Genomic DNA, 14,154 nt, shown 5'->3' on the forward strand with positions numbered 1-14,154 from the left:
GGGAAAAGAGCGAAACACCTCCACTGGGGCGGAGCCAACCTTTGCTAAATCTCATGCTCAGGTCTCTCATACCTTGTAGTATAACTACGTTTTAGGTTTTTTATGTTTTGTTATTATATTGGTCTAAAAATCCCCAAAGGACACAAATTGAAATTGAATTTACAAAACAAAAATAATCTAAAATGCTGATCAGATTGAGCAATACGTTGTAAGGTTATAATACATTAGTGGCCACTTTATTAGGTGCATTTTGCTAGTAGCAGGTTGGCTTTTCTTTTTGCTTTCAAAGCTACCTTTATACTTCATGTCATAGATTCAACAAGGTGCTGGAATCATTCCTCAGAGAATTTGGTCCATATTGACGTGATAGTTTCACAGTTCGTGCCCATCCTTGATCAAAATCTCCTGTTCTACCACATCCTAAAGGTGATCTATTGGATTCAGATCTAGTGTCTGGAGGCAGTTGAGTACAGATCTCACTGTCATGTTTAGGAAACCAGTGTGATTATTTGAGCTTTGTGGCATGGTTCGTTATTCTGCTGGAAGCAGTCATCAGACACTCAACAACACCTGAGTTATTGAGTGTCAGGTAGGCTGTAGGGTTTAACAGACCCTCAGCTGGTACTACGGGTCTGCAAAATGAACCAACGTATTTATACAATGCAGGATGGATCCATGACTTCATGTAGTTCACACCATGTAGTTTTCTGACCCAACCATCTGAATGTTGCAGCACAAATCGAGACTCATCAGAGCAGGCAATGTTTTCTAACCTTCTGGTGAGCCTGCATGAATCAAAGCTTCAGGTTTTGGTTCTTCAATAACAGGAGTGACACCTGGTGCGGTCTTCTGCTCGGCAAGTGGTTGTTTAATTACTGTTTCCTTCCAGTCAGTGTCATTCAGAGAACTCCCACACACTGGATATTTTCTCTTTTTCAGATCATTCTTTGTAAACCGTAGGGATGGCTGTGCAGGAAATCCCAGTAGATCTGTAGTTCCTGCAATACTCATACTGTCTGGCAATAACAAACATGCTAGATTCAAAGTAGCTTAAATTCCCCTTTCTGATGTTCGGTTTGATAATCAAAAGGTAGTTTTTAGTTGTAAGTAAAACACTGTACATAATAAAGTGGCCATTTAATGTGTAAATATTGCCAGTTGTTTAGGGTTTATATAAATGCTAATATTGATCTGATATCCATGCAGCGACTAATTGCAAAACTGAATGCAGTTGTCAAATGACTGAGGAACAAAAGCACCTGATGATTCATGAACTCTGATGGGGAAAGGAGTGAGTGATAGGGCAGCTGTATTCCTTGACCTTTTGACTCTCTTATCGCAAACTTTACTCTCCTTTTTACAGTAATAACGACACGAGGAGGAAGTAAAATTCTGTACACCTGTAGAGCTGTAACGGCCGAACAGAAGCATCTTTCCTGGTAAAAACATACATGTCAGTGAGGTCACAAGAGATGTTTTTAAACTGTCCCTAATTCACTGCTCAAAAATATAAGAACAGAAAATCTTTGTTTAACTTTTCCAATGTAGTATTTCAGATACAAAATATAATTTTCTTTGGGCAAATGCCTGATTTTGTCTCAGATGTTAAAGTGCGCTCATTATAAATGAAATTATCTGTTGCAGAAGACACTTTTGTATGCAGAGTCTACGGTCTTATAGTGATTGCTACATGCTGGAAAATTTACTGTGTAAGATTGAAATAACCGTTTGTTTCACATCCTAATGACGAAGCATTTCTCTACTGCCTGAATAGGGAATGGTTTTGTACGTCAACAATTGCTATCTCCTTATCCAGACTGACTGATTTTTCTCCAACTGATGATATTATAGGTAGTAAAATGTTTCCCACACCATCTCACATGGCGAACATGGAGAACATGGTGGCAGTTTTGGTGATCTTAGGTGAATGCTTGTTGAGCAGCCAGGTGCTGTACTCTGAGCACAGGTGCTGGGGCCTCATGCCACCCTCGTGGAATCTGATTCTGATGGTGTCGTGAGAAGCATGCACGAGTCACCTTCTGAAAGTCATTTTTATGGCTCTGGAGAGCTCTTCCTGGTCTTTGAAATGTATGTTTGAAATTACAACGGAGAAGACGATCTTGTATGGCCCTGTCCAGCTCTCCTCCTGTAGCAGCCCATCTCCTGATATCTCCTCCAGATACAGCAAATCTTGCAACAGCATGTAATGTTGTGCCTTCCTGAAGAAGCCAGACTACCTGAAGAACTGTAATGGACTGTAGTATCATGTATTATGATTAGTATCATGATCAACGGTCTTTGATCAGTCAGTGCACAAATATACTGTTGATAAGGTTGTGGAAAACTGCAATCAGCTGAGACTGAAGAAGTCACTTGTATGAGTGACGAAACGTTTCTCCCACTGAAAACGCTACGTCCAGATGAACAGAGTCAACCTTTAGGGATCGCTTTTTGGAGGTTTACATGTTTCCTCTCTGGTGCTCGTGTATGTACAATCTACTTTCCAATTTAGGGTTATGAGGGGGCTGGAGCTGACTCCAGCTGTCACAGAGACAGACATACCCATGACCCATTTGGAATTACCATTTAACCTCAAACATGCATGTCTTTGGATGTCAGGAGACACCCGGAGTACCCAATCACACAGAGAACATAGAAATTGAGCACGGAAAAGCCAAAGCCTGGTGGATTCAAATCCAGGAACTTGTTCTGTGAGGCATCAGTGCCAACCACTGCACCACCAGCCACTTGTCTGAGTCAGCAGTCTTGGGCAGCCACGTCAGTTTCATTTATCTGAAAATTTGGGGAAGTTGTTTCACAGACTCTCATTGACAGTATGTACCCAGTTTGGGAATATCCTGTATTTTTGCATGACTGACTCTATCCGTGGTCCTCACTGTTCTGAGAGGAAACTTGGAGATCACAACCAACATCAAGCTTATGATGTCGGTTTCTAAGGTCGGACAGTGGTGCCCTCTAGTGGTTAAAAAGTAGATGGCGCTTCAGTGAGTGGGAAAATACTCCCTGGCCACTCTGTCAGTCACACCCTGTTAAGCTGCACGCAAATTCAAATATCCGGTCGGTCAATCGCATGCCACCAATGCATTAAGATGATAGCCAGTCATAATAGACAGCACACACATTTAAATCTTCATTAAAAACACATTTATTTTCACATTTGTTCTTCTTGGAATTTGGCACCAGTTGACATCCTCATCCTTTGTTGTCTGATTGTATTTGTATTTACGATTTTATTTCAGTTTTTTAATCTTATTTTATTTTAATGTTAAGTATTATATTAAAATTTCCTAATGTTTTAGTGTAATTTTTCTTGTAGCCATATACTTTTAATGCACTTTTACACAGCTGACTTTGATCAACTTTATTGTTTTAAATGTGCTATATAAATAAACATGACCTTGACATAGGGCTGGGCGATATGGCCTAAAATTCATATCGCGATATAATTTGAAGCATGTGCGATAACGATATATATCACGATATATTCTTTTCTTCTGTATAACGTATTTTCCACACTATAAGGCACACTTAAAATCCTTTAATTTTCTCAAAAATCTAGAGTGTGCCTTATGTATGAATTCTGGTTGTGCTCACTGACCTTGAACCGATTTTGGCGTGTAGAAATCTGTTAAAAAATGTTTTAGTACAACTTTGGTAAGCCTGCTGATGGACTGCTTGATGGATTGTCAGAGCATTACGGCCGCCGTAGTGAGGAGTAATCTGGGTCCAAAACTCCATCCCCTTCAGGTCCCAAAGTCAAACGAACACTGAGAGTTAAACAGTCTAAATTCTTTCATCTTTAATTAAATCATCAGCGTTGCTGCTTTATCGGGTGTAACAATTAAGTTTAACATCCATGCATCCGTGAAAACAGAATTTATTAAATTTAACGGAGTTAGAAGTTAACAGGAAGTTAGCTCGCTAGTTTATACCTAAACATTTCATACCATGTTCTGACTGAGAGATTTTTGAAACTAATTAAAACGTACAGCTCTGCTACCACTTCCAACATAAATGAAGACAGAAAACTAAACAGCAGTGGCGTTTGCAGGGTTACCGAAGTTAGACTACCTGGTATATAATGTTGTGCTACGCGATTGCTAGCGACACAGCTATGTTAGCATAACATTAGCACAGTGAAGCTGGAGGATGAACGGCAACTTTTTTTCCACTCAATAAAAGTTAACGTGAGGGATTCTGGTGGTTAGGGACACATGCAATCGCATAGCAGGATGCTATACACGGGCCAAACTTCAGTCAGGAGAACATAATTTACTGATGATAATGGTTGTAGCCGCTGTGATACTTTCTACCAAAACAGGCGCAGCTTGATGACATCATCAACATGCGCTATCGCGATAGAGCGATATAGTCAAAATCTCTATCGTTGGCCAAATCTATATCGTTTCTATCGTATATCGTTTATATCGCCCACCCCTACCTTGACATGATAGGAAGGCAACAGCAATTTAAATAACTACTTGTTATATTCAAAGTATGCAGAAGAGATGTACACCTCGAAGCATCAGAAGACCACACCGTGATTTCTGCTGCAACATTCAGATAGGAGTGTCAGAATTTGGTGTAAAGTATATGAAAGCATGGGTCAGGCTGCTGGAGGTGTAATGGTGTGGGGGATAATTTATTGGTTCATTGTGTTTCCCTTAGTTAAACCCACAGCCTACCTGAGTGTTATTGTTGTGGGAGATTGTCATCACAGTTGAGCAGCCGACAAATCAGCAGTAACTGTGATGTCATCATATTAATATGGGGGGAAAAGTCTGAGGAATGGTTGCAGCATCGTTGAATCCCACGAAGAACCAAAAACAAGAGCCAACCATGTACTAGCAAGATGCACCTGATAAAGTGTTAATTGAATGTATTATAACGTTCATGAGTTTGATGCAGACACGTCACAGCGCTGCATTTTCTGGTAAAAAGTGTTCTAGTAAGCAAAGAAACATATAATTCTCTCCTGAAATAGACCATCTTCGAAATCAGCTCCAGTAGTAAGACACCAGCCAGTGAGGTGGTGTGGGCCAAACGCTCTAAAGACACTCGGCTAGTGGACAAATTCAGCAAGCAGAGAGAGGACCGAGCCCTAGAAAGCAGGCTGAAGCAGCCAATCAACCCCACCACTACTGCTGACTGTGACATCACAGAAAAGGATGAGAGTGATCTAAATGTAAGCATGGGTGAAGTATTGCTTCTTTCTTTCTTCCCTGGATCGTTGTAGTTGCAGGTTTACATCAGTTTCATAAAGGATTAAGCACACATTGAACTCCAGGAAATCATAAATCAAAATGTGGATATTACCTGTCCACAGATTCATGGTGACGTAACTGCTCTTTGTTTGGCGATTGTAGAAATGGTTTACATGAGCTTATAGCTGAGATTCAGAGGTTTCTGCAGCACTTCTATTTCTGACCTCTCGTGATTAAATGCGATCCCCTCCCTTTTGCCCCCATTTTTGGTGGTGTGGGTGCAAATGATCATGCATGACATTCTCATAATAAATCAGATAAGATACTGCAAATAATTATTTCTGCATTTGTGCGATTGAAATGTATTGAAAATGTGTATGCAATGATACAGTTTTAAAGATTTCGCCTATAATTTTTTGAGTGAATGAGCCTAAACATGATGGCCTAACCAGTGACACACACACACACACGTATGACTTTGCCAGTTTCAGCTGAAACAATTTCAGTGTTTCAAACCATGTTCCAGGGTTTTTGCTTCACCATTTATGAGGTTTCAAGAACATAAAAGACAGATATGAATGTTTGAAAATGTTTTAGATGAAAAGATTAGATGACAAATACTCAAAGGATAAATTTAATTGGTTTATTAATGAAGTAAGAACAAAAAGTTAACAAGTAAATAAAGAAACAAGGTAAAATGAAGTAAGAACAAAAAGTTAACAAGTAAATAAAGAAACAAGGTAAAATGAAGTAAGAACAAAAAGTTAACAAGTAAATAATGAAACAAGGTAAAATGAAGTAAGAACAAAAAGTTAACAAGTAAATAATGAAACAAGGTAGAGGAGAGAAAACCCCAACAATCCCCTCTGAGCAAGCACTAGGCGACAGTGGGGAGGAAAAACTGCCTTTAAACGGGCAGAAACCTCCGGCAGAACCAGGCTCAGGAGGGGACAGTCAACTGCCGGGACTGGTTGGGGGGGTGAACAGAGGTGGAGCAAGACGAGGCTACATCAGGTGAGGAAGCAGTAGAGTCTCTCCTCCAGGGCAAGCGGAAGCGTTTGTTCTTCTTTTTCATGCACTTTTCTACAAGAGCTTTTTTCTCCAGGATGAGGGTTCTCAACTCATCAATTGTTTCTGCGTTTTGCTTCTCAAGCTTCTTGCATGTTTGCTCCAGCTCTTCTAATGTTGCTTGTTTTTCTTCAAGCTTTTCTTTGAGTTCTTTGGATGTTGCCTCCTGCATTAGCTTGTCCTTGTGCATGTCTGCATTTCTCTGTTGTACTTCTTTGTGCATGTCTTGTAACTCCTCATTTCTTCTGTGGATTTCTTGGAGCGTACGCTGCAGGTCGTCATGTATTTTGTCTTGTTCTTGCTTTTGCGCCTGCATTTCAGTGTGTTTGCGCTTCAAGTTGTTGTATTCCAACAATATCCCCTTAGTGAGCTCGGAGTTGTTTCTTGCCATTTGATCCATCCTTTTCTGCATGTGTGAGCATTGTTTGTCCAGTTTTTCTTTTTCCCCTTCTAGTTCACTTGTTTTGTCCTTCAGTTCATTACAAAACTGTTGCAGTTTTAGATTTTTACCCTCAAAGTCTTCGGCAATACGTTTCTCTTCTTTCAATCTTTCTTGCTGTTGCTGTTTCTCTTGAAGAAGGTCTTTATTTTGGCGCAGTGTATCATCCAACTTTCCTTTCAGCATTCTGTATTTTTCCTCCGTGACTTTGAGTTGGTGCTGCATGTCTCTTTGCTTGTTCTCCTGTTCTTCCTTCTGTTGGAGGATTTCTTTATTTTTTTTCACAGCTTCATCGAACTTTGTTTGGAGCAGCCGATTCCTTTGGTCCATATACTGGAGATCCCATTCTGTCTTCTCAACAGTAGCTTTGCTGTCTTTAAGCTGGTCAGACATCTCCTTTAGTTCTGCGCTCTTTTGCTTGTTTTCTTTAATTAGGAAGACAATCTGCTCTCGGGCTTGTCCAAACTTGATTCCCCAGCCCTCATTAATTATTGTTATGTCGGGCTGGCGTTGTTGTCTTTCCTCCAGGTTTTTATTTTGCACTTCCATCTGTCTACACTTCTCCTCCAGTTGAAGTTTCTCTTCTTCAATTTGTTGAATTTTATTCTGGAGATGGTAGTTTTCCTTCCTACTGTCATGCAATGCCCTTTGGACGGCTAAGAGGTCATTTGGGGAAATTGGCCGGCCACGACAGGAAGGAGAAGCGGCGTAATCTTTTTGCCTTGGTTGGTGTCTTGTTGGATACATGTTGAAGGTTGTACACGACAACTTTGAAAAGGTTTCCAAAAGTTTCTGTGGTGAACGTTTTGAAGGCTGCAAACACAAATGCTGCGAAGACACGAACTACAAATTGCTGTTTCTCACCCCTATTTAAGGAAAAACTTCAAAGGATCAAAGGTCCTTTGTCCTTGTGACATCATCACTCCGTGAGCCAATGAGATTGTTGTGTGACATTTTGGAATGGGGATATTTTTTTTTAAACCGTTTTGAAATTTAACTTAATATTTGACTGTTTCTTAACTGACCTGTTTAGCTGATTAAGAAATGAATTGCCACGAGCATCCCTAATGTTATATAACAGACAACAGCAAAAAAACAGGTTTTTTTCTAAGTAATAGAGGTATAATACATTTTTTAATTTTTTTTAAATTATCCTACTTTTTATAAGAGGGAACATTATTTAAAGAATATGTATTTAATTAAAAAACTCTATTCATCTAAAGGGTATAAGAAAAAAGGTGAGCTTCTTGCTCGAAAATGAAATGACCAAAATAAATGGAGCATTTCTCTGCAATTACAAACTCTGTGTAAACAATCTTGGTTTCAAAATAAGGCTAATGCTTGTGAGATGTCATCACAGGTGTAAATATTACTGCAGATGTTACTATGTCAAAGTCTCACAATTGTCTTATGTTTATTTATATAGGCAAGACCTACTTTTCACTTTTTTGCTTTGCTATATGTTCTTAAGTGTATTAGTTTGCCAGCAGCATGAACATGTACTAGTGTCAATAATTATAGTACGGTGGATTAGAAAACCTGCTCACAAGTTGAATAAACACCCAGGATTGTTTCATCATTTTCATTCAAAACCAATATTTGAGTCAAAATGAGAAAGTTGTTTGTGCTGTCTGATGAAGAAGAAGCAAAATAAAGTGCAGTTTTGATGTAGTTGATGTTGTATACAAACTAGAAGAGGAAGATAGTAGGATCTCTGTATCATGTTTTGTCACTTTGTACCATGTAATTCTTTCTATTTCCACCAGGGGGTGTTTTCAGAGGTGGTAGGTGGTAAAAGAAGAGGTCAGCAGGAAGATGGTGAAGAACGACCAAAGACCAAGAAAAAGAGGCAGTCGGGCAAAGATGAAGAGTATTATATCCCTTACAGACCCAAAGACTTTGACTCTGAGAGAGGGTGAGGCATTAAACTGTTGCATCTGTTTTCTTTAAAAACTGTGAATGGCTTTGTGTTTTATGCTGTTTTGTCCTGTGTTATGCGTCGACAGGTTGAGTCTCGGTGGAGAGGGCAGTGCTTTTGAACAGCAGGCCTCTTCAGCTGTCCTTGATCTCATGGGAGATGAAGGCGATCGCCTTAACCAGCAGAAGAAAATGATGAAATGGTACAAATTTCCCTATGTTTGACTCAATATCCATAAAATGGTCATTTAAAACTATAATTTAAAGTCTTTTTTCCCCCTTCTTTTTTTAGGGACCGTAAGAGGAAGCGTTTTGTGAGAGAAACGGGAAAAGAAGACCAGAAGAAGAAGATCAAAACAGACAGCGGTCAGGTTATCAGTAACAAGAAGAACAGGAAGAACTTGTATCCTTCCAACAAAAAGCTTCTCTGTCTGCTGCTCTTAATGACCCTCTTCTCTACTCTTATGACAATGTTAAGCTGTACTGTGAAGATGTTGTATCACTTGACAACATGTCAGTTATGAGGAGTGGAAGAAAAAATACAAGATTGATGATACAGGATCTGGATCAGATGGAGAAACAGGCGGAGGAGGCAGGAAGCCAGCAAGAGGTAGGAAGGCATCAAAATGAATAGCACAAACACGTCTGCCTGTTAAATATAGACCATCAGCCACCATGTTTTAACTCAACTCTAAAAGTAAATACTTCAAGTCCCTCTTCCAGCCTTGCAAGCTATAACCTCCAACCTCTTTGTTGTGTCGTGCCTCTCCCAGGTCGTGGCCGTGGCCGACGAGGTCCAAACGTACAGAGCTCCGGTGACCACAAAGCACGCTCGGAGCTGAAAACAAAGGATCAGATCATGAAGCAGCGCAAGAAAAAGCAGAAGCACCAGTTCCTGCAGGGCGGGGGGATGAGGAAGCTCCGCTCCAAGAACAAAAAGTGGCTCGGAGAAGTTAAAAAGTCAGGTTTTGGAAGGGGTGGCCATAAGAAAGGCAAGCTGAGGAAGAAACTGTGAGGAGGACAGAGGGTTGATGGTGTGGAGGACATCACGAGGAACTGGGTGATAAGCGCCAGAATCATCTGAGAACATCACCAAAGATTTTCCTGGCGCTTTGTGTGACTGTAGATTAAGGAGAAAATGATTTGTGCATCTTTACACTGCAGAAATGCACGTCACTTCTTCCTTGATGGCCTGCTGAACTCTGCGTTTGCCACAGAGTTATGTTTAATTATGATCCACTAACCTGGATTTACTACTTGTAAGCATGTTGGCAGTCTAATAAAAGTGTTTTGGAGTACTGAAATATGTCTTATCAAAATGGTAAAATACAGATATTAAATATTGTGTGCTGAATTGAATCGTCTCGCCTATGTTTTCTTAAAATAAGAGGTGCTGTATAAAAATGACATTAAATTCTGTAAACATGTCCTATTTGCAATTATTTATCATTACTGTTGTCCAAGTGGTCTCATTTCAAAGTTCAAAGCGAGCATCGGAACGGGCAAGAAAGGCGACTTTTAATTGACTTTGAAAGTGTTGTGGTTACTGATATCAGATGGGCTGGGTTGAGAAACTGGCTTAGAATTCCTCTTGCCTTCAGCATGGCCATGGCCCTCTGACTTCTGGCATTAACAAGGCATTTTTACCCAGGGAAATGTTTATTTCACTTTTCAGTTTGACTGTTCTCTGTAAATTCCTGAGAAAATCTGAGAAGATCAGGAGTGTCTGAAAAACGTAAAACAGCCCATCTGTCACCAACAGCAATGCTGCCTTCAAAGTCACTTAAATCACCTTTTATTTTTTTCTTTCTGGCGTGTGATTGGCTGATTAGATATTTGCATTCACAAGCAGCTGAATAGGTTAGTGAGTCTGTATTGTGTTATTGTATATTATTTTTTTTCAGTTATTGCTCTGGTATAGAAGTTTTTTTTTTCTTTAAGTAATTTAGTAATTCTAACATCTCCGCTTATGTGAAGTTTAGACCTAATAGTAAACATCATTTACATGTCCAGTTTTATTATAGTTGTATTGGGCATGTTCACTTAACCAACAAAAATAGCAAACCAACAAAATAAGAAATATAATTAATGTTTTATAAAAAGCAACAATGACCAAGCCATCAGTTACTTTATATGCCTACAAGATCCACATTTATTTTTATTAATACAATTGGAAATGTAAGATATTACTAGATAAATTTACACAAGAAATTTTAACTTAGAGTGGATTTTAGTATCTGCTTTTTCTCTAATATTTATTGTATTTTTTTTTTTTTTACATTAAGTCGATTGATTAAAAAAAAGGTTTATTTATTTGTTTTTAAAAAGCACTAATCTTCAGGGGTTATATTCATAACTAATAGTATGTAGCAGACTTTTTTCACTCATCAGTGATGCGCTGGCTCTGTCACATGTGAGTGTTTTTTTGACCATATTTCAATACATCATGCAATTTATTTCCTGCAGAAGATCCAACAGTCAATCATCCGACCAAAGAGACTTCTGTCATTCCTTCAGCTGCTTGGCGGGTGCAAAACATGACCACATGCGCAGCATTTAAATCATGAATGCATTTTAATTTGTTAGTATAACTTTTAGGCTCAGTTACTTGTTAAAAAAGAGAGAGAGAGAGAAAATAAGGCTACATATAATTTACCAACTAAAGCAGTGCATACAATATAAAATCTAGCTAAATAATTAACTCAAATAAAATGCATTATATTTCTATAGTGAATGTAGCATGTAGAAACGTGATTATGCAATATGAAGAAAATATAAGCGATCGTCCATTAACCTTATTTTTACATGCACACACATCTACAAATATTTATTTTGGGCTTTGCAACATGATCATATTCTAGAAAATGAACCGTAGATGTATTTACAGATATTATTATTCATTGTATCTGTATATTTACATGTATATGCACAATAAGCATGTACACCCTGTGGAATTTATCTTGTCTATTCAACTCACAATCAGCACATCATAGATATAATGGGGCATAAAAGCCATTCATGCATTTACACACAAAAAAGGGACTTTTAGAATTAAATAAGATCTTTATTTTTGTATTAAAAGAACCATTAAAACGAGGCTTACAAAAGTGTGTCACTGGGCAAACTTAATCAATGTGTTATTAAAATTTTGTAGTCCTTTGTTTACAAACCAATATTAAGAACCGGACAAAAACAGAAAATTGTTTGGATTTATGTGGAAAAAAACTGGAATTTATCTGGTAAATATGATTAAAACCAGGGTAGTTTAGTTGCTTTTATCCCAAATACATGTTCCAGTCTGTTTTATGAAATGTTTTGTATAACTGAAGATCAATTTTTTTCTGTACACATTAATGTAATAAATTAACCCTCCACGGTGTAGATTCTCAAAGTTTTTCTGGCTTATTTTCTCATCATAAAGCATATTCATTCAACTTAGCTTCCATATTTTTTAGCATCTAAAGGCAAATAATCCTAATTATATTCACACCGGTGTATACAAACTTTTTTCCCAGGCCTGACAGAACCTGCACTGATTCGTTTGGATGTGGATTCCAAGCTCAGTGATCAGATCAAGGTAAAAGGGCAGAACTTGGTTTTGTTTTATTTACCTTTTGTTTAATCTGAGAAATTAGATGGAAGGTTTTGCATTATTTATTACAACCTCAGTACAGGATTATTGCATCTACTCTACATGCTAACTTATGTTAAATCAGCTTCTGTGTCAGTGTCTTGGTCTTCCTACTTGTTGCTCTGTCTTCAGACACTTGCTATTCAAACATTTTGTATTCTTCTCCCAGAAATGTTGAATGATTTAAATATAAAGCCAAAAGCAAAAGTCGTTACAGTCACCTGGATGTTTCCATGGCTTTGAGCATGTTTTCATTTCTTCTAACTTCCATCAGCTGTCATTCTTCCACCTGCGTGTGGATGACAAGCCGGCTCTGCTGCTCCACCTCCTGAGGAATGTAGTGAAGCCTCAGGAACAGACAGTGGTCTTTGCTGCCACCAAACACCATGTGGAGTACCTAAAGGAGGTAAGATAACAGTGTAGCATAGATTTGTGAGAGTGTTAAATATTGTTTTAAAAACTAGAGCTTTAGTTGACTTCTTATTTTTTTCTGATGTCCAGCTGCTGTCGTCAGAAGGTTTAGAGTGTGCCTACATCTACAGTGCCCTTGATCAGACCGCCAGGAAGATCAACATTGGGAAATTTGTGCATCGGAAAGCCATGGTGCTTCTGGTGACTGATGTTGCTGCTCGTGGTATAGACATCCCCCTGCTGGATAATGTCATCAATTACAACTTCCCCTCCAAGGCTAAACTTTTCTTGCACAGAGGTGGTGAGCAGCTGTGTGCAGAACGAACAAAGTGATTCAGCCTCTTTAATTTGAAATGATTAGGCCAGCATTACGTGTATTTTTCCCCTCTCTTTTCCCATCAGGGCGTGTGGGACGAGCGGGCCGAAGTGGCACAGCCTATAGTCTGATTTGTCCTGATGAAATGCCTTATGTCTACGACCTCCACCTCTTCCTAGGGCGACCAGTTCAGTTTGCTTCACCTGAACACACACAAGGTAGACTCTACTGCATGCCTGTCAGGTCTTAAACTGACAGATGAACTGTTTAACTGATGTGCTACACATTTGAGGTTGCTAATAAACTTTATTTAGTGCTCTTTTTATCTGTCACTGTATTGAAATGTCTGCATTTCTTTTTGTACTCCAGATTCAGAAGGTGTGTTTGGTCGAGTCCCTCAGAGGATCTTGGATGATGAAAGTGCTCATCTGATCACGTCTCATGAAAACTCCCTGGACCTGCAAAATCTGCTCCGTGTCTCAGAGAACGCCTACAAGCAGTACCTCAAGTCGCGGCCAAACCCCTCGCCGGAGTCCATCAGACGGGTTAAAAACATAGATCTGTCCTGCATGGGTGTCCATCCAGTACTTGGTAAGTTCAAAGGAGGATAAACTATAAAAAGAAGAGAGAAATTATGAAAATAATCAAAAGGAATAGTGAGGAACTGATGGCAGAGAATTTGATTTAATTTGTTTCAGGGTGTGGTCTGGAAAAAATGGAACTGGAGTGCCTTCAAATAGTCGATGCCATCAAGAGCTACAAATCCAAAGCGGTGATAGACCAAGTTCCAGCTTCTAAATGTTCGACTGTTTTTCAGCAGTTGAGCCTGTGTCTTTTTCTGCCTTAAAGGTAATAATTGATCACTTAAGAATTTCTAATTTCCCGCATAACACTCTTCCCTCTTGCATTTTCAAGGAAGCTTTGAAGACTATTGGGTCCTGTATTTTACTTTTATTGAATGCATCACTGTCATTAGGTTGTGTACCGACTGCCTTCAAACATGCTGTTGTGCAACCCATTATTAAGAAGAAAAACCTTGACCCTAATGCTCTCTCTAATTACAGGCTGATCTCCAAATTCCCTTTTATGTCCAAAATCCTGAAAAACATAGTTCTTAAGCAACTTCAGGCCTTTTTAGATGTTAATG

General features: G+C 39.0%; 2 protein-coding genes and 1 long non-coding RNA gene across 3 annotated transcripts; all 3 read left to right on the top strand.

Moving 5' to 3' along the window:
* The first annotated feature begins 1,889 nt into the window (after positions 1 to 1,889).
* On the top strand, positions 1,890 to 9,939 carry LOC134631701 (ATP-dependent RNA helicase DDX54-like). The gene is made up of 7 exons (XM_063480259.1): positions 1,890 to 1,966; positions 5,023 to 5,206; positions 8,499 to 8,647; positions 8,739 to 8,852; positions 8,942 to 9,052; positions 9,168 to 9,259; positions 9,423 to 9,939. Exons 1-7 carry the CDS (start codon positions 1,890 to 1,892, stop codon positions 9,662 to 9,664), a joined length of 969 nt encoding a protein of 322 aa, XP_063336329.1. The 3' UTR covers positions 9,665 to 9,939.
* Positions 9,940 to 11,513: 1,574 nt separating this feature from the next.
* On the top strand, positions 11,514 to 13,024 carry LOC134631702 (ATP-dependent RNA helicase DDX54-like). The gene is made up of 4 exons (XM_063480260.2): positions 11,514 to 11,520; positions 12,165 to 12,226; positions 12,555 to 12,686; positions 12,782 to 13,024. Exons 1-4 carry the CDS (start codon positions 11,514 to 11,516, stop codon positions 13,022 to 13,024), a joined length of 444 nt encoding a protein of 147 aa, XP_063336330.2.
* A 136-nt stretch (positions 13,025 to 13,160) lies between these two features.
* LOC135933490 (uncharacterized) lies at positions 13,161 to 13,779 on the top strand. Its single transcript, XR_010573764.1, has 3 exons — positions 13,161 to 13,225; positions 13,377 to 13,598; positions 13,706 to 13,779. It is a non-coding gene; the product is annotated as an uncharacterized LOC135933490 (long non-coding RNA).
* The last annotated feature ends 375 nt before the right edge of the window (positions 13,780 to 14,154 follow it).

The sequence above is a fragment of the Pelmatolapia mariae genome, linkage group LG7, assembly GCF_036321145.2.
Source record: "Pelmatolapia mariae isolate MD_Pm_ZW linkage group LG7, Pm_UMD_F_2, whole genome shotgun sequence".
Taxonomy (NCBI): Eukaryota; Metazoa; Chordata; class Actinopteri; order Cichliformes; family Cichlidae; genus Pelmatolapia; species Pelmatolapia mariae.